General features: G+C 45.0%; 1 protein-coding gene across 5 annotated transcripts in view; it reads left to right on the top strand.

Annotated features, from left to right (window-relative positions):
• LOC101844513 (IQCJ-SCHIP1 readthrough transcript protein) overlaps positions 1-25,416 on the top strand; it is a 608,362-nt gene that overhangs the window by 553,859 nt on the left and 29,087 nt on the right. Inside the window, exon 1 of one of the 5 annotated variants that reach the window (XM_005085700.4) lies at positions 6,510-6,780. The exons of 3 other annotated variants lie outside the window; for them this stretch is intronic. In XM_005085700.4, the coding sequence (XP_005085757.1) occupies positions 6,751-6,780 (30 nt within the window). In that variant the 5' untranslated portion in view covers positions 6,510-6,750. Of the gene's footprint in view, positions 1-6,509; positions 6,781-18,239; positions 18,469-25,416 lie in introns of those variants that run through there. One more of the 5 variants, XM_021236301.2, reaches the window with a different exon arrangement.

Raw genomic sequence — 25,416 nt, 5'->3', positions numbered from 1 at the left:
AAGGAGGGCTAACTAGCTCGTTTTATCCTTTGAGGTAAATACTATATCTAATCAAATGCTCATGTCTTAAATCTCTTACTCGGTGAAGGTCGATGAAAGCATATACCCGTGTAAGCGAAGACTCCACCTTGGCAGCTTCTGCAGGAAAGTCTCCTGACCCAAGTTCACTGTGAACTAGTGCTGGGTGGCCTGGGAATGTGACTTCTTACTACTGCAGTCACTGTGTGACTTCTTACTACTGCAGTCACTGTCTGTTTTTTTTAAGGAAGAAAAGTATTCAGTTGTCCAATTTAGTTATGGTACCTTTCAATTACAATAACTACCATGGCTAGATTTCACTAAAGCTGACTCATATATCTTTTTTTAATTTTTTATTTTAATTTTAAATAGATTGTTTTACATGTCAATCCCAGTTCCCTCTCCCTCCCCTCCTCCCTCACTCCCCCATCGCCCCCACCCTTCCACCCTATTGCCAAGTCTGTCATTTCACTCAGGGTAGGGTCCAGGCACTCCCCTAAGAGTCCACGCTGAGAGAGCATCCCTCTTTGTGCTATGGGCACACAATGACTGTTTGTATTCCAGGGATAGACACTGATCCACTGCTCAAGGCCCCATAGGTTGCCCAGGCCTTCTCGCTGACACTCACATTTGGGGGGGTCCAGATCAGTCCCATGCTGGCCTCCCCACTGTCGCTCTGGGGTCCAAGAGCTCTCCCCTGTTCAGATCAGCTGTCTGTGCTGGTTTTGCCAGCCCATTCTTTGCCAATTTGCTCATCGCTCCTCTCTCTCTGTCACTGGGTTCCTTGGGTTCAGTTCAGTGCTTAATTGTGTGTGTTTGCCTCTGCTTCCATCAGTCACTGGATGAAGACTCCCGGATGGTTATAGACATCAAGTTCATTATCAGGAATGGGCATTCCAGGTGGTCTCTCCACTGTTGCTTAGCTTGCCAATTGGTGTCATCCCTTTAGATCACTAGAGGTCACTCTGGTGCCTGATCTGTCTTCTAACCTATGATTCCCTCTTCCCCCTATTCTAACCCCCCAGTCGACCTTCCTGTTCCCCCATGACCTACTCTCACTTCCTCTTCTCCCCCTCTCTTCTTCCCAGCTCCCACTCTCCCCCACCCCTCGCCGTGTTCCCCATCCATTCAGAAGATCTTGTCTCAATCTTCTTCTCTTGGGTACTATGCATATATGCATATCTTTTAGGTTCTTTCCTGTTTCCCAGACTCTCTATCAGTGGAAGTGCAGACTGGCACTATCCTGATCCATGTCTAAAATCCATATATGAGAGAGTACATACCATGTTTGTCTTTTTGTGACTGGGTTACCTCACTCAGGATGGTTTCTACTAGTGCCATCCATTTACCTGCGAATTTCAAGATTCCACTGTTTTTTTTCTGCTGAGTAATACTCCATTGTGTAAATGTACCACATTTTCTCTATCCACTCTTCAGTTGAGGGACATCTAGGTTGCTTCCAGGTTCTGGCTATTACAAATAATGCTGCTATGAACATAGTGGAGCAGATGCCCTTGTTGTATGAATTTGCCTCATTTGGATATATGCCTAAGAGTGGAATTGCTGGGTCTTGTGGTAGATTAATTCCCATTTTCCTGAGGAATCTCCATACTGATTTCCAAAGTGGCTGTACAAGTTGGCACTCCCACCAGCAGTGGAGGAGTGTTCCCCTCTCTCCACATCCTCTCCAGCATAAATTGTCTTTGGTGTTTTTGATTTTAGCCATTTTGACAGGAGTAAGATGGCATCTCAAAGTTGTTTTGATTTGCATTTCCCTGATGGCTAAGGATGTTGAGCACTTTCTTAAGTGTCTCTTGGCCATTTTAGCCTCCTCTATTGAGAATTCTCTATTTAGTTCCGAACCCCACCTTTTAATTGGATCCTTTGGTGTTTTGGAGACTTGCTTCTTGAGTTATTTGTAAATTTTGGAGATTAGCCCTCTGTCAGATGTGGGGTTAGTGAATATCTTTTCCCATTCTGTGGGCTGCCTTTTTGTCTTGTTGACTGTGTCCTTTGCCTTACAGAAGCTTTTTAGTTTCAGGAGGTCCCATTTGTTAATTGTCAATCTCAGTATTTGTGCCACTGGTGTTATGTTTAGGAAGTGGTCTTCTGTACCAAGTCATTGAAGAGTATCTCCCACTTTCTCTTCTAAAAGTTTCAGTGTGGCTGGATTTATGTTGAGATCTTTGATCCATTTGGACTTAAGTTTTGTACAAGGCGATAAACATGGATCTATCTGCAGTCTTCTGCATACCAGTACTGTTATGCCAGCACCATTTGTTGAAGATGCTTTCTTTTTTCTATTGTATAGTTTAGGTTCTTTGTCAAAAATCAAGTGTTCATAGGTGTGTGGGTTAAAATCAGGGTTTTCAATTCGGTTCCATTGGTCTACTTGCCTATTTTTGTGCCAATACCAAGCTGTTTTCAGGACTATAGCTCTATAATAGAGCTTGAAGTCAGGGATGGTGATGCCTCCTGAAGTTCCTTTATTGTATAAGGTTGTTTTGGCTCTCCTGGGCCTTTTGTTTTTCCATATAAAGTTGATTAATGTTCTTTCCAGGTCCTTGAAGAATTGTGATGGAATTTTGATAGGGATTGCATTGAATCTGTAGACTGCTTTTGGCAAGATTGCCATTTTTATTATGTTGATCCTACCAATCCAAGAGCATGGGAGCTCTTACCATTTTCTGGTATCCTCTTTGATTTCTTTCTTTAAAGACTCAAAGTTCTTGATATACAAGTCTTTCACTTCCTTGGTTAACATTATCCCCAGATATTTGCTGCTGTTTATGGCTATTGTAAAAGGTGATGTTTCTCTGATTTCTTTCTCAGTCCTTCATCATCTGTATATAATAGGGCCACTGATTTTTTTTGAGTTTACCTTGTATCCTGCCACATTGCTGAAGGTGTTTATCAGCTCTAGGAGTTCCCTTGCGGAGTTTTTTGGGTCACTTATGTAAACTATCATCTGCCAATAGTGAAAGTTTGACTTCTTCTTTTCCTATTTGTGTCCCCTTGATCTCCTTTTGTTGTCTTATTGCTGTAGCTAGTTCTCTGGGAAGATGGCTCAGAAGGTGAGGGCACTTGCGGCTCTTCCAGAGGACCTAGGCTCAGTCCCAGCACCACAGGCAGTCCCTAACTCCACTCCCGGGTGTTTGACCTCTTCTGCCCTCTGAGGGCCCCGAAGGTGGTGCACAGGCACACACACACGTAAAATACAAAATAAATGCAAAAAAAATTAAAAACCAGCTTTTCATTGTGTTTCTCCTATTTACTACAAAAGGGGAAAAGCCACCTTTTATGAGTTTAAAAATACAGCTGTTTATAGTGGCATAAACATGTATGTTAAAGGAGTAATGCGGTCACTTTTCTTCCCTGCACACACACATACCTTTAATCAGAGGTGCAAGGCAGTTGACTGCTGGGCCATCTTTTGAGAGCATGAACCCCATTTATGGGGTTCCTCCTCATATTCTCCTACTGTCTTCACAGCACAGATAAACTGTTTCACAGGAAAAGCAGTGGGGTCCAGGAAAAGGCCCACAATGGCCTTGATCTCCCAAGACCTGGAAATCCCATTCATGGGGTTCTCTTACTGGACATAGAGACCACCAGTTGATAGGAACCTGTGACAACAGTGTACCTTTCTAGCTTTTCCTTCCAGTGGTACTCTTCTTTTATCTGTTTTTTGTTTGTTTTTTTGTAGTAGACATTTTAACAGCATCCTTCAGACTCGGTTTATATATCAGCAAGGCAACAATTTTGGATCAAATAGTTTCCAGAGGTTCCATCTACATATGAAACATCAACAGTTTAAATCTGCTTGGCGTTTATTCTTTTTTACATTTCATTGTGTAGGCCAAGCTGCCCTCAAACTTAAATCCTCCTGCCTCAGCCTCTTCCACACTGGAACCACAGATACACAGCACGGTGTCTGATACTCAACTTAATACTTGAATTTTTTAAAATGTGTAGTGAGGGGGTCAGGGGGCAACTTTGTAGAGTTTGTTCTATTCTATCTTTATGTGGATTCCAGGAATCAAACTGAAGTCAGACTTCCACAGCAAGAGCTTTCACCCACAGAGACATCTATTTGTCCTTCAACTCAATGGTTTTAACGGGAAGTGAAACTTAAAGGTTTGAAGAAAAAAATGAGTGCTCTCTGGACTGCACTTAAAACAGAAAGGTTGTCAGTAGTTAGACAAAAATAGCAAATATTAATGTTCTTTGCTGACTTGTTTTAGCTTAAATGTTTTTGGGGCATCTGGTTTTTTTAAAGCCTTTTTTTCCCTTTTTTCCTGTACAGGGAAACCATCATTTAGATTGTAACATAAAGTTCTTTCTGATGGATAGTTACACAGATGAGCCTGCTAAATTCATCCCTTTTTGTCTTGTTTATGCCTTTTGGGAGGGGTGTGATTTGACAGTGTTTGGGATGCAAGTGTCAAAAATCTGTTCTCTCCAAAGCCTCCTATGAGTCACTTCCACAGCCTCTGGGACAGCAACTGTGAAGCGTGGGACCATGTTTAGACTTAAAAAAAAGAAAAAACACAACACTTGATAAATGTCTTCAGGGGCTTATATAATATACCCAGAACCGGCTGGTTTTTAGAGAACTGTGTCCAGAAAGTGATTGTTTTCAGCGCTCTGTGGAAGCCTATTCCTGTGTCTTAGACTTGTTTCCAGGTCTTGGGAGATCAAGGCCATTGCGGAGTGGCCTTCCAATGGCCCCTGAAGTGAGCTGCTGTCTTGGACAACGTGGAGTTCCACTCACCTCACTCCTCACAGGGATCTCTGCTCTGCAGGGACAGCAGGGAAGACTTGAGTTCGGGTGGGCTGAGTTGTTTGTTTCGCTTTCCTTCAGGGCTGTAGTCTTTCCTCCATCTTATGTTTGAGTACACTTATTACTAACCCCACACTCCAGCTTTACTATTAGATGCTCCTTGTCCAACAAGGCCACCTCTCTTGGCTCTAGGGGAGATGAGCCAAGAGATCCTGCAGGATACATGTCCACGGTACCTTTTCCTGAAACCCACTGCTCAAATTTAGAGCCTTTGAGAACACAAGGGTTGGGCCTCTCCGATCACTCTTTATTCTCCTAGTAAGATAAGAGACCTGACATGGATGTGCACATGGGGGTACAGGAAAGCTAAAATAGAAAGTAGCTTTAAATGTTAGCCTTGGGAACTTTTTCTTTAAAGTATGATGGTTTGAAGCCAGTCATGGTTTTTCTGATGATCAATTATGTCAACAAAGGCCAGAGAGAGAGATAGTTCGTTGAGTTAACGTGCTTGTCACCGAGGCCAATTACCTGGGTTTGATCCTTGGGGCCCACTTAGTGGAGGGAAAGAACTTACCTCCATGCTCCAGGGCATGTACACACACCCCTTACACATGTGTACACATGTGTACACTGACCTAACACCTCCCACGCTCCAGGGTGTGTACACACACCCCTTACACATGTGTACACCTACACAGAGACACAGATAAAAGACACAATAGTATGAATTGTTTGGGGGCAACCAAAGGATATAAATAAAAGAATTTGGGAGTTATTTTGGGGCCTTCATTTTGTGTAATTAGACTGAAGAATTACAGACCTTCTTGCCCTCTCCTAGGAACACCAGAGTCCTAGAGTAGCAGTTGAGTCTATTCTGATTCGTCCTAGTTTTCTCCCAGAAATATATGATCCAACTTGAATTTCATTTGATGATTATCTCCAGGCTCCAAGCTCTCCCCATTATAGACTCTCAGGATAGTCTGCCCCAGGATCATCTGTGTCATGTTGGGGTGTCTGTCTATTCAAGTCATAGTACTGGGTAACACACGCATGCAAGGCCCTACCTTAAAAAAAAAAAAAACCCTGCAAATTAGAGTTCAATTTTCACGCAAAGAATGCATTACACTGATTTTAACATTTTATTAAGTTTACCCCCAAATTATAAAAATAATGGTTCCATTATATTTTTATTTGTCTTAAAAACAGTTAAGAAACAGTAAATGAGGCATTGTTTTAAAAATTACAAAACAGTACTTATTTTAAAGAAAACCCTTTAGTTAAAGTTGACAGGATACTTTAAAAACCGGTTTCTGAAGCATGAACAGAAACCTTACGTGTTAGCATTCAGAATGGACTGTTTTCCCTTTAACACGCTAAAAGTTCTGAAAGGACCTTCCAGGCCTGGCTTTCGTAAGCACCAACCAGGCAGCATTAGTGGGCAGGAAGGATGCTGCCCCAGGTTAGGAATGTCCAACTGCAGCATTGATTTGTGTCTGTGTCCCTCTCTCTCTCCCTCGCTGGCCTTTTTCTCTTTAATGAGTACTAGAATGTTTCCACATCAGTTAACTGCCTTCATAAAGCACCAGAAGGTCACACCAGCCCCAGACAGCTCCTTTTCTTTGTGCCTATAATATAATTGGCTGATTGTGCGGGTGATGCGCCCGCCCCCTCCCCCAGGCCGGTCCCAGCTCGGCTCAGCAGCCTGCCTCCCGGTTCCCGAGGAGCAGAGCGGCTTGGAGGCTGTAGAGCCAGCTCGGTGGCTGCGCGCTTCCCAGCACAGGCAGTGCCATTGCGCAGGTTGCTCAGCAGCGGAACAGCATCCATTTTAATCGGCGGGGAGCCCCTGCCTAACCAGGGCGTTCTCCCGCCCCTGTGGGTGCTTGGCGCTTCCCCTGCGCGGCCTCGCCCAGCAGTCCAGCTTTAGGGTCTGCGCCCTAGGATGCTCTGAGATGGTACATCAGGAGAACTGCTCGTACCAGGTAAGGTTGGGAAAGCCTGATTTTTGAGGCCCTCGCCCTATGGGAAAGGCCTTCCCCTTCTAGGGCAGCAGGTTGCCTCTTGCTGGATTTTCAGGGGATTTTGCCATCCTGGGCTCCGCTCCCGGCCTTCATCGTATACAGTATCTGAATTCTAATGAGGCTTTCTGGGGAGTAATGGGGCAGAAACACTGCTTCTTTGGCCTTTAAAGCGTTTGTGGAATACACGGAGGTAATGTGTGCTCTGCACAGTGTAGGTCTGTGCAAATAAGAGGAACTGCTCTGAACTGTAATTGAATTTAAGGGGTCCATACACACTACACTGAAAAATGTGATTATTGTTCATTGCATAAGAGGTGAGTTACTTAGCATCCAGTTTTTAAGACGGTCTGTGAGAAAATTATGTCATCAAGAGTCCTAATTGATGATCTTAGAATTTTTTTGTAAACCAGTCAGCAGGCATTTGGCATTTCAGGTTGCACTCACATGTCTTTATTTATGAGGCTGTTTGTACCAGCATGCTCTTTTAAATGGTTAATAGGTAAAAATGACAGTGCCGGTATAGATTAGAAATTTCACATAGAAAAAAATTAATAACGAATGTTCATCTCTTAATGTGCCAATTTGCTATTGGGAGCTTCAGACAATTTCCAAAGCTGCCTTCTAGAATGTTTCATAACTCCTCCCTACCGCTTGGACTGTGGAGACAACAGTGTAAACATCAGGAATATTCTCAGAGAAATCGCCCTATGCCGTGGCAGGCATGATTGGCCCACATCTTGGGTGGCTGGTATTGAGGTATTACTCACCTGATGGAGTTTCTCAGAGACCAGCTCTCTAACCTAACAATGCCTCTTCCTTGTGAGAGGTAGGCTACCTGAGACAGCTTACCTGAAACAGGTGTTTCTCGGAGGGTCGGATTTCACCGTGTAAATGCCTGAGGGCAGAATGGTGCATTCACCAGATTCAAGTCAGTTGTTGCTAGCATGCCAATCAAATATGTTTGTACACTATTTTTTGCTTAATAATTGGAATTTTATAATCAGGGACCTGTCTTGTTGTATTTTCATTTTGTGAGACATTTAGTTGCATGCATTGATCCTTAAGTATCAAGAGTGTGCTTAACAGGATCCTCCCCAAGAGAAAGTCAGAGAGCAGAGAAAAGGGTGGGGAATGCCAGGCATCTGTGGAGAGTCTAGTGCGTGGATGGCTCTATACGGCTGCAGGAGATTAAATTATTGTCATAATTAAAATAGTTTTCCATCTCTCTTTTCAGAGAAGATCCTTAATTTACGTTGAAGGGCAGGGCACTAGAGGGTCACTCCCTATATTTTCTCATTAGGCCGAACATGAAGTCATTGTTTTTGGAAGGTGAAAAATTGATTAGTATCAGCAATTTCATCTGGAGAAGGAGGGGTCATGTTATCCAGATGTTTCTTCCAAAGGAAGATAGATAGCTATGACTTAATAGGAGCTCGACATTTATCAGTGGCACTGTGTGTTTAATAATCTTGAAGTCTCTGTTGCTTATCTCCACAGTAAAATTATGTGTGTTAGGTTGATAATGGTAGCTAATAGGCTGTGTGTCACCAGTGGAGGTTGTAGAAAAAGCATGTGTGTGGACTCTTTTGAAATGCTTTGCTTCAGAGCTAACTAACAAAAACAGGAATGTTAGCCTCAAAGCCAAGTCTCAATCCTACTTAGAAACCGTAGTTTTAGAAACCATCTGGCATCACATATGATTGGGTTTAGAAAAAGTGATTTCTCTACATTCTTAGCTTGATGTGGTCCTAAGTAATTGGTGATATCAACAAACTGACTTTTTCCCCAGAAACTCCCCTTTTTTTTTTTTTACTAAGGTCTATTAATTTGTTAAAATGATAATGCAGAGTGGTAATGGCACACTGCTTATGTTAGTGGGGGTTTTGGTTTATTTTTTAAACTATGTAGCCCTGGCTAACATGAAACTCACTATGTATACAAGGCTGTCTTTGAACTCAGAGATCATCCTACGCCTGCCTCCCCAGTGCTAGTGCTGGGATTAAAGGCCTGTGCCACCACTCCTAGAAGGTTAGCATTTTTAATGAGCTAACAGAATTCTGTTGGAGGATTGATTACCTTTCTCACATTGGTGATGTCTACTGAGATTTCTGGAGAACATTCTAAGGGAGTGACCATGAGTGGGAGTCCAGACTCCAGTCTCCTGAATGTTACATGCATGTGTGATGCGTGTGTGTGTGTGTGTGTGTGTGTGTGTGTGTGTATGTGTGTGGTGTGTGTGTGTGTGTGTGTGTGTGAGAGAGAGAGAGAGAGAGAGAGAGAGAGAGAGAGAGAGAGAGAGAGAGAGAGACATTACTGCCGCCGCCACCCTTGGTACCATCCTCATATGGCAGCAACGCCCTTCTAAACGCTTGCTTCTTCCTGTGCTTGCTCCTTCATCACCCGCAGCTTGTTTTCAACACGGTACCCAGGAGAAGTTGTTAAGATCTAAGTCTGACCATGTGCCACATCTCCAAACTTTTTGAAGTTTATCATCCCACTTAGAAGAAGAACCCAGTTATACACAGGGCCTGGGCCCTACCCCAGCGTCTCCCACCCTCCACCTCCATTCCCTCCTGGAGTCTAGCTCTGCTTGCCTTCCACACTCTCTCTCTCTCTCTCTCTCTCTCTCTCTCTCTCTCTCTCTCTCTCTCTGTCTCTGTCTCTGTCTCTCTGTCTCTCTCTCTCTCTCTCTCTCTCTCTCTCTCTGTAGGGTTGACATCTTTAACACTTGTGCTAAAACAGCGTTCACCCTTTATCTGAAATTCACAGTGCGCCAGGCAACCTTCCCTGACACCTGGCTCTCTTTCTGCAGGCGTTTTCTGGAGTGTCGCATCTTTGCATGTCTTCTCTCCATAAGCATCTACGCTTCCATGTTCTGTTCCAACATTTTGATTACAGTTCCCAAATTTGTTTTTATACTGAGCATTTACCACCACTGATCAGTACAGATTTTACTTAACTGTTTGGGGTCTGTTTGCATTGCTGTATGAAGATGAACTCTTTTTTAAGTCCTCAAGTACCATGTGTCTGACTAAGTGCAAAGGCATTGTACACACTCAACTCCTTCCCTCCATGGGCTTGACTATTAGTCTGAGAGGAAAGCAGGTTCCCCTCTTTCCCCGTGTGTTAATCTTCCCACCTCTGAAATGGGGGTTTCCCCTGTTGACACCTCATGAGACTTGTCTGGTCTTCTGCCAGAGGCCACCCTTCTGCACAAACAAGTCAGCTGTCATTCATTCAGAGCCACCTTGCCCCTGCAAATGTTTTGTGTGTTGTTGGAACCTCATCAAGCCATGTATCACTTCAGGCTCAACTGTTTCGGGCTGATAGAAGTATAATCAATTCTCCTGTATTGATGATTGTGTTGCCGAAGAGTTTGTGTGTCTCTGCTAAATCAAGTATCTGGATATTCTTTGCTCCATGCAACTGAAACCAAGGGAGAGTGGGCAGAGGAATTCTGCTGTAGACCTTTTCATGATAGTTTCAGGTCACCCTGCTTTTATGCTGCTCCTCACAGGGATACGGGAACCTCCAGCTCACTGAGGCATGTGTTGTCATTTTCGTTCTTCACCCTGTTAAAAGAAAGAGCTTCAACCTCCATTTTCCAGTCTTGGGAGGAAGCCAATCTCTTCATGAAAGAATCTTGCCCACAACTTCAGGCCTGGAAGCCTGTAGAAGGCCAAATTCTTCTAAATGGTTTTTGATAGACAGCTTAGAAATATTGCTAACTTGTAAGCACAAGTTTGGGTCAGGGGGTCCGCAGAGCTTAAAAAGTCCTAAACACGTTTTTCTCTTCTCCTGCAGTTTTGTTTGGGGGGTATGTACGCAATGTGAAAACAATGACAGGCTTTCATCCCTCCCTTGCTGTGCTTAAATAACGGGCTCTGATCCAGATCACACCCTTGAATTCGGAGCTACTGTGGGAATGGAGAAAAGATAAGATGGCCTGTGACTAACCCTCTTCTGCCTCCCTCCCCAGCACAGAGTCCCTCCTTCTGGTATGATCAGGAATCTGAAATGCCTCTCCAGTCCCTTAGGATGGCCTCCAGACCCTTGGCTTGGCAGAGATCCAAAAAAGTACTCCTCCCTCCTTCCAGATCTGTGCCCACACCCTCCCTGCTGAGCTGCCTCCAGCTGGAAAGCCTTCCGCCCACAGGCCACCTGCCCACACCTTTTGCCAGCTACTTTCAAGGCGTGAATGCCACCACCTCCCACGGACAACTTCCTCCTCACCATCAGAGTGTCTCCCTATCACTCCTTCCCCTGTTAGCACCCATTTAAGGTGCTTAAACATGGGTCTGCCTCTCCCATTAGAGAAACCCTCCTGAAGACAAGACCCTTGTATCCATGTTTAGAAGGTTCTTCTTTACACATAGTCTGTGTCCATTAAATGCCTGTTGGTCGAAACCACATTTGCTGCAGTTGGTATGTTCTGAGCCCCAAGAACTGGAGAGCTATCTGGACCTCCGCCTTGGGGCAGCAAACAAACTGACGCCAGCAGTACACGGACCAGCTACTAGGCTTCTGAGTTTCCTTTCCTACCAGACTGTAGACGCAGGGCAACACCGCCATACAGGAAGGAGATGCACACACATCCCAGCCACCCAGGAATAATGCATGAGCTACCTCCATTTCTGCTGATTTCACCCCAAGATTTTGTCAAGGTGACCCTCAGGCACTTTTGCACATTTTCTATAACTTTACTATTTAAAAACCTATGCAATGGCCAGGCGGTGGTGGCACACACCCCTAATCCCAGCACTCAGGAGGCAGAGGCAGGTGGAACTCTGTGAGTCAGAGGCCAGTTCCAGGACAGGCTCCAAGGCTACAGAGAAACCCTGTCTCAAAAAACAAACAAACAACAACAAAAAACCCCTATGCAAATAAACAAAAATGTCACACATCAAAATTAACTGGACCCAAAGTCTGCATAACTTAATGAACATCTATACAGTTAGAATTAACATTCATAACAGAAACTATGAAGGTTCACATTAAATTTTACACTTTCTATGTTGAATATCTTTTATGCATATATCCACCACCCCACAAGCAAAAAAGTCCATGACAAGTAGAACTAGGAAAACAATTGGCTCTGTATTCTCTTTCATAACTCGTGTCCATTACCTGCACTCAGTCCTCCCTCACCCCGCACTATGTTTATCTTTCCTAGGTCACCCCAGGGAGCTTGCCACGGCAAACCACATGACCTATCTCCAGGCATGTCCACACTTACTCTAAAGTACCCTTCCCCCCTCCCCTTCCGTTTCCCTCAGTCCTCTCCCTCCCTGACCCTCTGCTGGGGACCACACCCAGGCCCTCCTGAATACCAGGCAAGCACTTCATCTATCCAGTCCTCCTTTAGTTTTGATTTGAAACACTACAGTCCAATGGTGCCTTAGCGCCCAAGTAGCTGACATTACAAACCCAACTGCTGCTTTTGTTAATACACTGCATTTTCTGAAATTCTGTGTATGTGCATTTGTTTATTGTAATGTGGGAGATAGGAGGGGACATGGTGCACAATTTGCAGGAGTTGGTTCTCTCCACCACCTTGTGAGTTCCAGGTGTTGAACTCAAATTGTCAGGCTTGACAGCAAGCATTTTTCCCTGCGGAGCCTTCCCAGCCAGCCCCTGATGTCCCTCTGCAATACAGACGGGTAAATTGGCTGCCTCATGGAACACTTAGTGTTCTGGGGCAACATGCTGTGGAAGGGTCATGCCCAGCTCACAAAACAAAAGATACCCTATCTTGGTCTCAAATGCTAAAACCAACAAGTCTATCTGTTTAAGTGGTTCATCAAGATACCCTCAAATTCTCAGCAGAGAACGCAGTAAACAGTCCTCAATGCCCAGATTCTGGCAAACAGAAGCAGAGAAATCCATCCGCCCTGTTGGCACCACTTCCTCTCGCTCTCCCTCCCTGAGAGTGAGAGGACAGGCTATCAAACTGGAGTTCACCCAAGAGAGCCAGGATAAGCTGGGTTCATCTGCACAGGGGAGGGCAGCAACGCTTCGGGTTGACAAGGGTCCCCAGGGCATTTCAATGCACTGCTTTGATACAGGCTTTTAAATATAAGTTCAATGAAGTAATTTTCTTAATTAGTCAGTAGATTTTGCTTTTGCTGGAATCTCTTTGTTTTCACAGCATGTAGTGCTGGGATATTTTGTCTTCATAGTTAGACAAGAGTTGTTGAGATAGAGTTTTCTTTCTAAGTAGGTGGTAACAGTAACAATTAAGAAAGTAATTCTGGGTATAAATGCCTCTGTGCTTGTTTTTAGTCAAAATGTCTGAAAAAAAACTAATTCTGTTCCCTGTCACTAAGAGATTGGTAAGTGTCGAGGGCTGGGTAGGTGACAAAGGATCAGCTGGGCGCCACTGTGAACTTCATCTGACATAGATGTGTCGTGCAGGGCATTCTTGTAGGGACTCAGTCTTCACGAGTCACACGGCGATCTAAAGAAGTAAATATTTAAAGCTCATTTTAATCCAACGATCTGTTGTTTTCTCTGGAAGGGATGGTGGTGATGGGTGAGGGGAAGAAATGGGACATCTTTGCGGTAGAGTAGAAGCCATACACACACACACACACTCTCTCTCTCGCTCTCTCTCTCTCTCTCTCTTTCTCTCTCTCTCTCTCACACACACACACTCTCACACATACTCACACACGCACACACCACGCTGCATAAGGTACAGATATAGATATATAGAGATGTATGCATATATTGTATATGGATATATATAAATGTATAATCTTGGGTGAGCAATCGCAGTTTCACAGAAGGAAACATTAACAGAGCTATATACCAAATGAGCCATTTTCCATTATATATTTATACTCTCTATACCAGGGGAAAATTTGAAACTTTGATGTACACTGTATGGAAGCAGCAGAAACTTCTAAGCCTCCCGAAATAGAAAGTAATTTGACAAAACTGCTTGCGTTCAAAAGAAAGCAGCCGTCGGGGAAACCTAGTGGCAATCAGTGGAGGAGAGCCATTATGGGGTGGGACACAGAGAGAATCATAATGTTAGTGGTCCCACATGGAAGCTGGGTCATGGACTGCCAGAGTGAGTGCAGAGGTGATTCTGGTGCTGGGGGTTTTAGCCTGGCAGGAAGGTCTACAAATGTGGTCCTCGCTCTCTGGATGTGGAAATGCGTTTGACACTGGCTGCTTCCGGGGCTGCTTCCCCTCCCCACCCCTCCCAATATCATTATTTTAATGTTTTTAACCTACAGTTTTAAAATGATGTGAATTAGAAAATTCACATTAGATTATCTTCATGGAAATGCAAACCAAATTCAGATGAGCTTTACATTAAAAAATGATTTGGAAGGAGATTATAATATTGTGGGTAGAATGGGGATGTTAAAAGATTGTATCGGAAGGCTGAAGGGTTAAAGATGATTAGCTGGAGTTTCCACCTTTGAATAGGAGAGGCTTTTGACAGTCCATAAGTGATTTCCCAGTAATGTACTCTGGGTTCTCGGAGTCAATAATTTCCACCAATGGTTGATAGTGATTATTTAAAAGCATTGGATCACATGAAAAATACGCCTTGCTGTTCAGAGCATGGCTTGGTGTCCTTGGATTTCAGGATAGGGAGAGGGGCTTTCAATCTCAGATTCTGAGAGACTGTGAGCACATTTTCTGAGAGAGCATTCATTTGTGTCTGGGTCTCGCTTCCTCCCAGATAGTTCTTTAGACCATTCTCTGCAGGAAGGACATGCAGGTTTGACCTTAGCTTATGTGACTACTGCAAAGCCACCGCTGTATGTTCAGCTCCGTCTGCCAACACGGTGGCTTGTTTCGTTTCATCCAGTCTTGTGTTCATCAGGACCACATTTTCCAAGTGAAATTTATTACATTGTTGTTCTCAGGCAAGAAGAATCAGAGTCTTGCCATGCTGTTTGGAAATGCAGTCTGAAACGGAAGAAAGACAGCCAGTCATCATTTGTTTTCCCTAAATTCTCCAGCAGGGCTTGGGAAATGGAAGATGCATTTAGAAATCACAGGGGTCGGTCTTCACAAGCACAGCCTGTGGTGTGGGGGTCCTCCAGTGGGACCTGAGAGTTTGAGTTTCTCCAAGCCCCTAGGTTTTGTTGGTGCTCTGCTCCTGGAGTCGCCCAGAGTAGGAGAAGTCTAGAGCGTATCAAAGATCACTTTTGTCATGCATGACACACACTGACTATCAGGTCACCTGGAAAGGGCTTGGGCGATGAGCCTGTGTGCTGAGAGCTCATCTAGGGAGTTACAGAGTCACTGCATTGCTTCTGGAGATCCCTGTAAGCTTTCACACCCCTGCCTTAGGCCATGGCATGGAACTGCTTGTGTGAGAACAACACTCACATAGGTATCGCACAATGGAGAAATTTCCATGTTGAATTCAAGTGCCCTGTTTCAAAAATGAAACATCGTTGTTGGTGTGTTTATACGTTTGTGTGTGTGTGTATATATATATATATATTTTTATATATGCATATTTATATATATGTATATATAGTTAATGCACTATTTATAATATGTATTACATATAGTAATACATAATGTAAAAATTTGTATGTACGATTAATGATGGAAGTTTAGTTCTTCTCATTTCAACTGTGTATTGAAGCCAATCCAGTTAAAATGGAGGTAAAGAGATATTATTATATGTGCATCTTAATGTCTTCTGACCTCCACATTTTTATAGCTCTAGTCTTGCTCGTGGTTGGTTGTAGGTTGCTTAGGGACAGGATGGGAGCCCAGATAAGAGACTAAAACTGAGCCTCAAACAGGGATCTAGAAATGAGCCCAGCTGTGGTGGCACCACCTACTCTGGCTCCTTCAGGAAATCTCTGCACACGCCCTACAGGAGCCACCCTGCAGCCTGAGGTAAAGGGAGATGGGAAGTCCTACAGGCAGGTGGCTTCCTCCTTCCTCCAGCCAGACTCACAGGGGTCCCACAGAGCGCGTGGGTTAAAAACACTGATGTGAGCTGCTCACACCGGTGTCAGCTCTTCACTGACCACTTAGCATGTGCAAGGCGATGTCCCAGACACTGTGGGTTGAATGAGATGGAAAAGCACGAATCCTGGTTCCATAGGAAAAAGCCTAAACCAGTAACGGCTGTGGGGAAGAGGCCACTGTGACTGACTCTGAGCGTGTTCCAGATGTGTGATTTAGAAAACAACTCAGCATATGACATCGTTAGTGGGGAGTGCTGCTGGATTTCTCTTCAACGCATCCTAATTCTTGAAAACTACACTTTTATCATGCCTGTTTATTGCTGTAGCACACCCATTTACAATGTCGGCCACCAAGGCCGAGGACCTAGGGTCAAATTCCTGTCTGACTACTGCCTAGCTACCATACCTCAAGGGAGTTATTTAACATCTCCCAGCGTCCCTCCCCACTCAGCTATAAAATACTGCTGACAATAATACATACTTAGCCGAGCAGTGGTGGCGCACGCCTTTAATCCCGGCACTCCGGAGGCAGAGGCAGGCAGATATCTGTGAGTTCGAGGCCAGCCTGGTCTACAGGATGAGTTCCAGGACAGCCTCCAAAGCAATACAGAGAAACCCTGTCTCGAAAAACCAACAAACAAACACTTCCATAGGGTTAATGAACTGAGTAAAGGTGTAGGAGGCACATGTAACACACCTGGCCCCAGGAAATGACAGTTCTTGCTGCCACGTGGTTACACACCTTGTGAGAAGATGTGTGCCTCCTTCCCCTCAGCCCACCTCCTCTGCCCAGATTTGGGAAGCAGAGCATCATTCAAAGTCGAGCTTCACTTTAACCCCATAGCCTTGGTCTTTGTGATTTCTCTGCATTGTGACCACCAGCCCTAGACAGCACTCAGTGGCCACCATTGTAGGGAGAGGCCTCACATATCCACAACACTGGCCACGCCCATAGGATATAGGTAGATTATAATTTGTTTATCACTAAAAGGGGGATTGTAGGGAGGGATCTCACGTATCCGCAACACACCATGGTCACACGATCTGGGCAAACACTCCAGGACACATCCAGCATGCAAATAGGGGAGTTCCCATCTGGAATGAGGGTCCTTGGGCTTGGACGGGCACAGCACAGGGAGATCTCGGCAAAGGAGGAAGCCTTCCGAGTGTGGCCCACAAGATGAAACGTGTCACTGTGATACCTGACAGAAGGGCTTTTCATCCCCTCAGAGGGCTGGCTGGGAGGAGGCTGGAAGAAACAGATTCAGATTTGGATCTGGGTTGCAAGAGGAAAATATTTGCTTGATAGAAGCAGGACTACCATAAACTACCCTGAGACATGTTTATGGTGGAAGTTCAACACAAATTGAATTTAAAAATATTTATGGAGAGAAGCAGGCAAACAACTAAAGGTGAGCCTGTCAGAAAAGGGTGAGAGGCCAAGCCAGGCTGTATCGAATGACATTTTGCTTCAGAACTGTTCTTAACCATGTTGCAGTTGCCCAGGAATTTGTACTGGAGAATTGACTGACTAGGGAGGGCATTTGCAATTTTGTGTTTGAGCATGGCAGAAGGCAAGGCCTGCTGCTAAGTGGAGGCTTGGCCTCCGAGTTCCTCTGCGGCTGGCTTTTCCTGCCAATTTTTGTTTTGAAGTGATGGCATATTTTTTTTTTAGTTTAGGGAAGTATTAATTTGATGTGCATGTGTGTGCTCCAGTGAGTGCCTGTGAACCTCTGTTTCCTCCAGCTGTGGCCCTTTCCCTGGCTGCATGTGAAGCCCGTAAACAAAACCAGAAGTCATGGGAAAGGGTCAGAGAGCAGTAGAAGAAAAGCCCATTCTTCTGTGAAGGGGCCGCCACTGGCTGCGTCCTAGAAAAGCTGGTGGATCCCTTTCGCTTGCCCATATCAACAGCACAAAGCTCCTGGGGCAAAGAAGGGTTTCTCTAGATTGGAATCAGCGTCCGTCTTGGGTTAGTGCTCGTTCCAGGTGATGGGACTTTTGCATCCCGTGTTAAGAGATGATTTGAGAGGAAGGTTCCCGGTGATTATAGGAGACTGAAAGCTGGTGAACGTCAGTCCTAACAGGTCACTTTAAATGATAGTTTTCATTCGACTGGGCTCACAGTGAGGTCTCTGGGGCTGCAAGTTTCTGCGTCTATTTTTATCCTGCAGTCTGCTGGCTTCAGGGTAGGCTCCTCACTACCCCAAGCTCCAGTTCACGCTGGGCCCTGAACTGGGGTCAGCTGGCTGAAGCCCAGTGTTTCTCTTTTCCCTTTTTGGGAGCAGGGAAGGTGTGTGGAGAAGAATCTGGGCCAGATCATTCAGGGAAGGTGACAGCAGATGGTGGAAGGGTGGACTCCCGACAAGCCGATTGTCAGGGATGGAGTGAGCCTTACAGCACGCAGCTGCCCAGGGCCCTGGAGAAAGAAGCCAGGCGGACGGGCGGGGCAGCGTCTGAGGCAGAAGGGGGCAAGGACACTACAGCCAGGCACAGGCAGGCGCTTAGCTGGCTCGCCATGCCATCATGAGGGGTAACCAAGGCACTGGGCAGTTGGCACTTCACCCTGTCAGAATTCATGGGAGATTGTTTCTTAAGTGAAATTCTAAAGAGTTAAAGGATGAATTTGGACAGTGATGGAATGGATGACATCATCAGTCAAGAATCCCCACTGGATTTGGAGGGGAATTATAAGAAGGTAAGGGGGGAGCTCTTTTGTTTGTAAACAATTGGACCATTTTTCTAAGTGGGAGGAAAGTTGCCAAATTCCACACGCGGTGGCCATTGCCGTTAGAGAGTGAAGAAAACTAAATGCACAGAATTATCCACAGTAAACTCTGAGAATTCCAGATTTTCCCAGCTTATAGGATTTACTATAACAACAGCTAAACCATACATGTTAATGTTTCATAGTCCTTACTGTAACAACAGCTAAACCGTACATGTTAATGTTTCATAGTCCTTACTGTAACAACAGCTAAACCGTACATGTTATTGTTTTAAAGTTGAGAAAAATTCTACTCTTACTTCATTACTAAGCAGCATTTCATGCAAAGGGATTTGTTTTTAGTTACTGACATTTTAACAGTTCAGTAGAAATAAGTACTTGGTAGGGCTAGCTGATCTTCTAAGTTTGTTGGTTTTTTTTTCATTTTTTATATAAATTATAAACAAGCTTGTTTTACATGTCAATCCCAGTTCCCTCTCCCTCCCCTCTTCCCCTGCCCCCCACTAACCCCCTATCCCATCCCCTTTCTGCTCCCCAGGGAGGGTGAGGCCTTCCATGGGGGATCTACAAAGTCTGCCTTATCATTTGGAGCAGAGCCTAGACTGTCCCCTGTGTGTCTAGACTGAGACAGTATCCCTCTATGTAGAATGGGCTACCAAAGTCCATTCATGTAGTAGGGATAAAAACTGATCCACTACCAGAGGCCCCATAGATTAACCCAACTTCCTAACTGACACCCACGTTCAGGGGGTCTGGAACAGTCCTATGCTGGTTTCTCAGCTATCAGTCTGGGGTCCATGAGCTCTCTCTTGTTCAGGTCAGCTGTTTCTGTGGGTTTCACCAGTCTGGTCTTGACCCCTTTGCTCATCACACCTCCCTCTCTGCAACTGGATTCCAGAATTTAGCTTAAATTTGTTGTTTTTAACAATGAAAAAATAAAAAGTTTTGCAGAGAAGTTTGGGATATTTAAAAAGGTCGATACATTGTGAGTTTTCTGCTTGCCTTTTCTTTTGAAAAGTCAGTAAATATATTTTGGGAATGTTTTTATGTGGTAATTGTCTAGTAATAACAGGCCCAAGTAAAAATAGCTTTAGTTATATGGGTGAGGTCATGAAATCAAACTACAAATATATGCTTGTCTGTCCACAGTAGCCTAAACACACACTGTCCTGTTATTCTTTGGCAAAAGTCAAGTGTAGTACATAGCTGGACAACATGAAGAATAGGAACATCCATTGTGGACCGGGAAACACAGATTTATTTTCCTTCGGAAGTAAATATCAGTGAATATAGTCTGGCAGGACAGTAAAGCTCACTGATTAAAAAAATATCTACCGGAGATGTCATTAATGTTTAGAATTAGGAAGAAAGTTCTAGCATGTTCATTCCTCAAGTATAGTCAACTGTGACATCTGTTGCAATCAGGCTTAACACTGTGTGTGAATATGGAGGCTCTTTAAGGTATTTACTTTATTTCTTATAATTTCATAATAATTTGTATTCTTTTCCCAGTGGGTAAAACTTACATATGCAGGAGGTCTCAGTGATCAGACCATGTTACCCTGTGTGTTTGTCATCCTATGGTCTCCACCAGGGGACTGAGTGTTCACTCGTGGTGAGTAGGTGTCCTGAAACCCAAGCTGTCCACCCTTCCCCCACTTGGTGGAAGCTGGTGTACAAAAGACACTTGGGACACTCTGCCATCAGTCAGATCACTTATCCAACCCTGCAGAGCAAGTGCGTAGTTCTCTTGTGTCCTTTTTCAGTGCCAGAGAGCTGGTCACAGTTTTCTTTGTCAACTCTTTTCTCAGATTTAAAAAAAGAAAGCCAAGATCAGTTCACACTAAGGAAAAATGAAAGACATGCCGTTGCTAATTTGTTAACAATAAAATCATGAGGTCCGTGCTTGTGTCCTACCCGGAAACAGGGAGGGAACCGGACACCCAGAGTAAGTGAGCTGTGGCAACCTCAGACAGGTAACCAAAGCTGCAGACACAAGGGCGCAAGGAGCTCTGGGCACCACCTTCAGCAAAGCATTGTATCGTCCACCATGAAGCAAAGGCCACAGAAGGCTGTGTGTGGTTTCCGGAGAACAGTGCCTAATTAGTACAAAACAAGCGAACTTGTAGACATGTGGGGTGATCAGAGGTGGGTGGACCCTAAGCCTGAGCTGCCAGATCAGCTTCTTAGTTCCTCCCTTAGGCAGGTGCCTTCACATGTGGTCACTGTGGGAACTTCATTACGCTTAGAAAGAAGTGTAATTTTATTAAGAGCTTCTAGTGAGATAGAGCAACATGGGCTTTTCTCAAGGTGCAACGATGAGAAAAAAAACAGTTCTTGTTACAAAAACCACTTTACGTACTTAAAAATCTTCCTTTTCAAAGTTTTTCTCTAAGGTTTTTGGTCTTTGGTTGACTAAGAAAAAATAAATAAATACCTGCTAATACTGCTCAGGCATTTTGATCTTGCATCCATCAGTTCAATGTATTGGGGCCTGTGCTTCAATTATAAATTTATTTTATTTCAAAATCACATTAATTTACCATTGTAAATGGTAAATGTAAAACATACACACAAATAGCTAATGAGAAAATAAAATGTTTATAAATAAAAATAAAAGTCCCAATGAGACGTCTTTGCTCTGCTGTGAACTCTCCCCTCATTGGGGTCCATCATCAACAACAGTTGGAAAAATCAGTGTTTGCTGCCCAGGTGCAATTCCCTGAACGGTTCACATTAATAAATACCACACTCGTGTAGGGATTGTTTTACAGGGCTGTTTTAAAGCCAGACAAACAGCCTTCAGGGGGAGAGGTCACTTTCCGATGACTAAAATTAGATTCTCCAAGGCAGAGGGAGGAAAAGATTATGCATCTGTCTCTTTTCCTTGGGGAAGGCCCTGCCTGTAGGAAAGATGTTTCATTATGAACCTGGTTTACTCAATAACCACAGTGAAACCAAACCAGAGAGCAGATCCCAGTACTTGGGGGGAAATGTGGAGATCTCGACCGTGTGGAGGGTGTGTGCTTAGCCGCTTCGTATTGCTCCACCGTGGCCACTTCTGAGTCTCTGCCCAAGAATCCCACAGAGGCCAGAGCGGGCTCAGGGGTGCGCAGCACACTCTGCTCCCACACAGAGAAGGTTCGGCTCCCCACACCCACATGGAAGCTCACGACGACCTCTTCTGGCCTCCTCAGATACCGGGCGCACATGTGGTACGTGTGCATACGGGCAGGCAGACACTCATAGTCCTATAAAGCCGGGCAGTGGTGGCGCAAGCCTTTAATCCTAGCACTCAGAAGGCAGAGGCAGGGAGATCTCTGTGAGTTCAAGGCCAGTCAGGTCTACAGAGCGATTTCCAAGACAGGCTCCAAGGCTACAGAGAAACGCTGTCACTAATAAACAAACAAACAAACAAAATTGGGACCAGGCTTCCTTCAGCCATGTGGTCACCAACCTCAATCTCTCCTCCGTCATCTGCCAGCCACCTTGTGAATACAGTGCATCAAGGTCTTGGAAGGGAGCTTAGCATCCAGGTGGGCGGGCACAGAAAGATGAGCTACACGAATAAGTGCTGCCCAGAGGAGTGTCCACAGCCTGCAAGTGCATTTCCCCCCAAGCTGTGCCGAGGTGAGGATGTCCTGAGTATCCGCAGACAGAGGTGAGGAAGGCATGAGTGATGGCTTAGCACAGTCTAAGACGGACTCCAACCCTGTCCTCCAGGAAGCAAAGGCCTCTGTCCCAGGCCACTGTGCACACAAAAGGGAACCGGTGCTGTCCCAGGACCTGGCAGACTCTGCTTTGTCCCCCAGAGGTGTTGTCCCTGTCCCTCGTGGCTTGCATCTAATTACAGTGAAAGATTAGGGAGGACCCCGTGGAAAAAAATTAAAAGGCTCGGAGGAAAAATATTTAAAGTGAAGCCGCAGCTGCGCCTCATGTTTTTTTAAAAGGTGAATGGAAATGACTGCCTGAGATAAACTGGAATAAACAGGACTGCGGAATGCCAGCTGCCATTTCTGACAAGCTCTGCCCTCCCCACACAATTACTGAGGAAAAGCAGCCGCCGACCTCCATTAACCCTCACATCTCCAGTCTCAGAGGCCTCGCCCAAGCCTGGGCCCTGCCTCCCCCTACGCCCCCCGGGGGAAATCCCTTCCATTTTCGGGGCCAGGGTCTCCTTTCCTTCAGAGCGAGGACTCAAACGTTGTTAATATGAAGCCCTCAGGGTCACCCAATTGCCCCATCTCAGGTCAGTCATCATGGCAAGGAAATGGGCTGTTTCTAGAATGTTCAGGGAAACACCAAGCACGTTAGGATTCTTCATGTTCAGCAAGCCATATGCAACCCTCTCTTGCCATGGCCTCCTTCCTTCTCAGAGATTTCTTTAGGCCTGGAGCTCTTTTTGGGGGGGGATCGACTTAATATTTTATTAAAACTGAAATATAAAGCTGGATGGTGGGGGTACACACTTTTAATTTCAGCACTGGGGCAGAAGCAGGCAGTTGTCTGGGAGTTCCAGGCCAGCCTGGTATACAAAGTGAGTTCCAGGGCAGCCAGGGTTGCTGTTACACAGAGAAACTCTTGTCTTAAACAGAACAAAAAGTAGCACACACCTTTAATATCAGCACTTGGGGGTCCAGGCAGATCTCTGTGAATTCAAGCCTGAGTCTAGCCTGGCCTACATAGTGGTAGACCAGACAAGGCTACATAGTGAAACATTGTCTCAAAATAAACCACCTTTTTGTTTTTTTGTTTTTTATAGTTTTAGTACATTGACAAGCTTGTGCAAACTACTGTCTAGTTCAAGAACATTTTATTTCCCTCAGAAGCCCAGGAACACTAGCAATCCTCCCACACCCTCCGTCCAGTTAGCCTTTGACAGCTTTGACAGTCTTTATGGATTTACTTGTTCCACGTTTTTCTAGCACTTTAATTTTTCTACACTCCCCGTCTTGCCCATTCTTCCCTTATGTGTCAACATCAGGTACCATTAATAAGATTATCAGCTAGCATTTTCTCTCTGCATCAGGCAACATGTCAAACACTCCTATATTTCTTTTAATTGTTTGAACAACTTGAGAAATAGATACTGTTTCTTTAAAAATGAAAATAGAACCCAGGGCTCAATGGTGTCTGTAAACTGAAGCAGTGTGGGTCTCCCCCCGGATCCTGGGGCCCAGCTCTCGGCCCTCTTGCAGATCCCCACTTTCCCAGATCTAAGTCCATCCTGCCTGTGGGTTGAAGACACCAGTTCCCTGACAGTTGACCAGGATCATTTCATACCCAGGCAGTGTTTGGGACTTCTGTGTCCCTGACAGTGACACTGAATGACTGTGGCAGGCTTACAGGCTTCTAAAATGGTACCTGTTAAAAACACAGTTGCCAGATAACACTGCCCTGCACGAAGAAGTCATCTGTGCAAGCAATGGTTTGGGAACTAGAAGTGAACGCAGGCTGTTCCCAGCAGCTTCTGTTTGGGGTACGCTACTCAGAGGGTGGGGAGCCAGCTGCACCCTGTTAGGGTTTTGCTTAAACCCTTCTAGCAGGCAGCTTTGATCGTGGTACTTTTCCCATCACCAAAGTTCCATTCTAAGTAACTACTGAACTAACAACCATAGGTCTTTGTTAAATACCAATGCTCTAGTCCTTAACAGTCAGAATGTTCCAGTGTCAGGGCCCTTGCATAGCAGCAGGAGAAGGCAGACAGTCAGCAACACTGTCAAAACCACCCTCACAGTCACACTTATGCAAACACCTCATCCTATAAACTAATAGCCCAGCACTTTTGATGTCAGCCGTTCTCGGGCAAAACAAATGAGCTTGCCCCCACGATGAGCTTGCCCCCACGATGCTCTCCTGGATAATAGGTATTCAAGGCCAGCTTTCCCAAGTAGTGGTCCTGAAATTTCAAAGGCAGTTCAGGAAACCTGTAGCTCACATTTCATCATGAACTTTTTGTAGCATGTTTAGTGTAAGTGTGAGAGATGGAAAATGTCGGAAACACTAAATAAAAAAGAAAGTGGCCAGGCTTAATATCCATTCAGTCATACGGTGGAAAGATCTAGTAATGCCACTTAACTACTATATCCACTGGTAATTTAAAATCACTTCCCAGGGAATGGGCTAAAAGTACAAGAATTTGAAATAACCTCCATTATGCAAGAATTTATGCACATTGACATTCAAAAGTATTCTATTTCTTTTCTCATAGAATGCTACTTTCCTATTCTGATCTTGTTACAAATCCATGGTTTATCTCAGCAAGAAAATAATTAAGGAGCATCGGCCATATACCTGAGTTTTCTTCTTACCGTTTGATTTAAAAGGAAGTCACTGAAATTTGCCACTGAGCAAACACATCTTGTAGTTTGTGCTTCCTGATGTTTCAAAGTCTCAGCCTCGCCCACCCTGGAGAGCCTGCCTCCCTTTAAAACAGCCCAGCTGTCTTCCAGGCAGAGGAGAGGAACAAGTAAGGGCACTTTTTCCACAGGGAGCTTCAGAGTCCTGCTGGGATTCCCTGGTGATGCTGCTAATGGTGATGAACCAGGTATCACAAGGTGATAGATTGCAGCCAGACAAGAAGAGCATTAATTGCTTCAAAACAGGCATGCTCACCAGGCCTTGGGGGAGGCCAGGTGGCTGCAGATCCCTGCAGATCCCGTGGCCCTGGCTGCAGAGGCTGGACATGCTACATAGAACAGATGTGGGTGTGGGGGAGGGGAGGAACGCTGTGCCTGGAATGGCAGCATCTGGAAGCTTGTTAGGCAAGCACCCTCTCAGCTCTAGCCCAGGCCTGAAGTGGAAGCATGGCCTGTGAGAGCACAGGCTCCTGGTGACCACCATGTGCATTTGAGGCAGGGAGCTGCTGAGTCACAGAAATGTGTCACCTGCGGAGAGGAGAACGTGTGTGTGTGTGTG

The sequence above is a fragment of the Mesocricetus auratus genome, unplaced genomic scaffold (genome assembly GCF_017639785.1).
Source record: "Mesocricetus auratus isolate SY011 unplaced genomic scaffold, BCM_Maur_2.0 Super-Scaffold_100009, whole genome shotgun sequence".
NCBI classification, from domain to species: Eukaryota; Metazoa; Chordata; class Mammalia; order Rodentia; family Cricetidae; genus Mesocricetus; species Mesocricetus auratus.
Note: the sequence above shows the minus strand (reverse complement) of the source record. Positions and strands in the feature narration are given on the sequence as shown.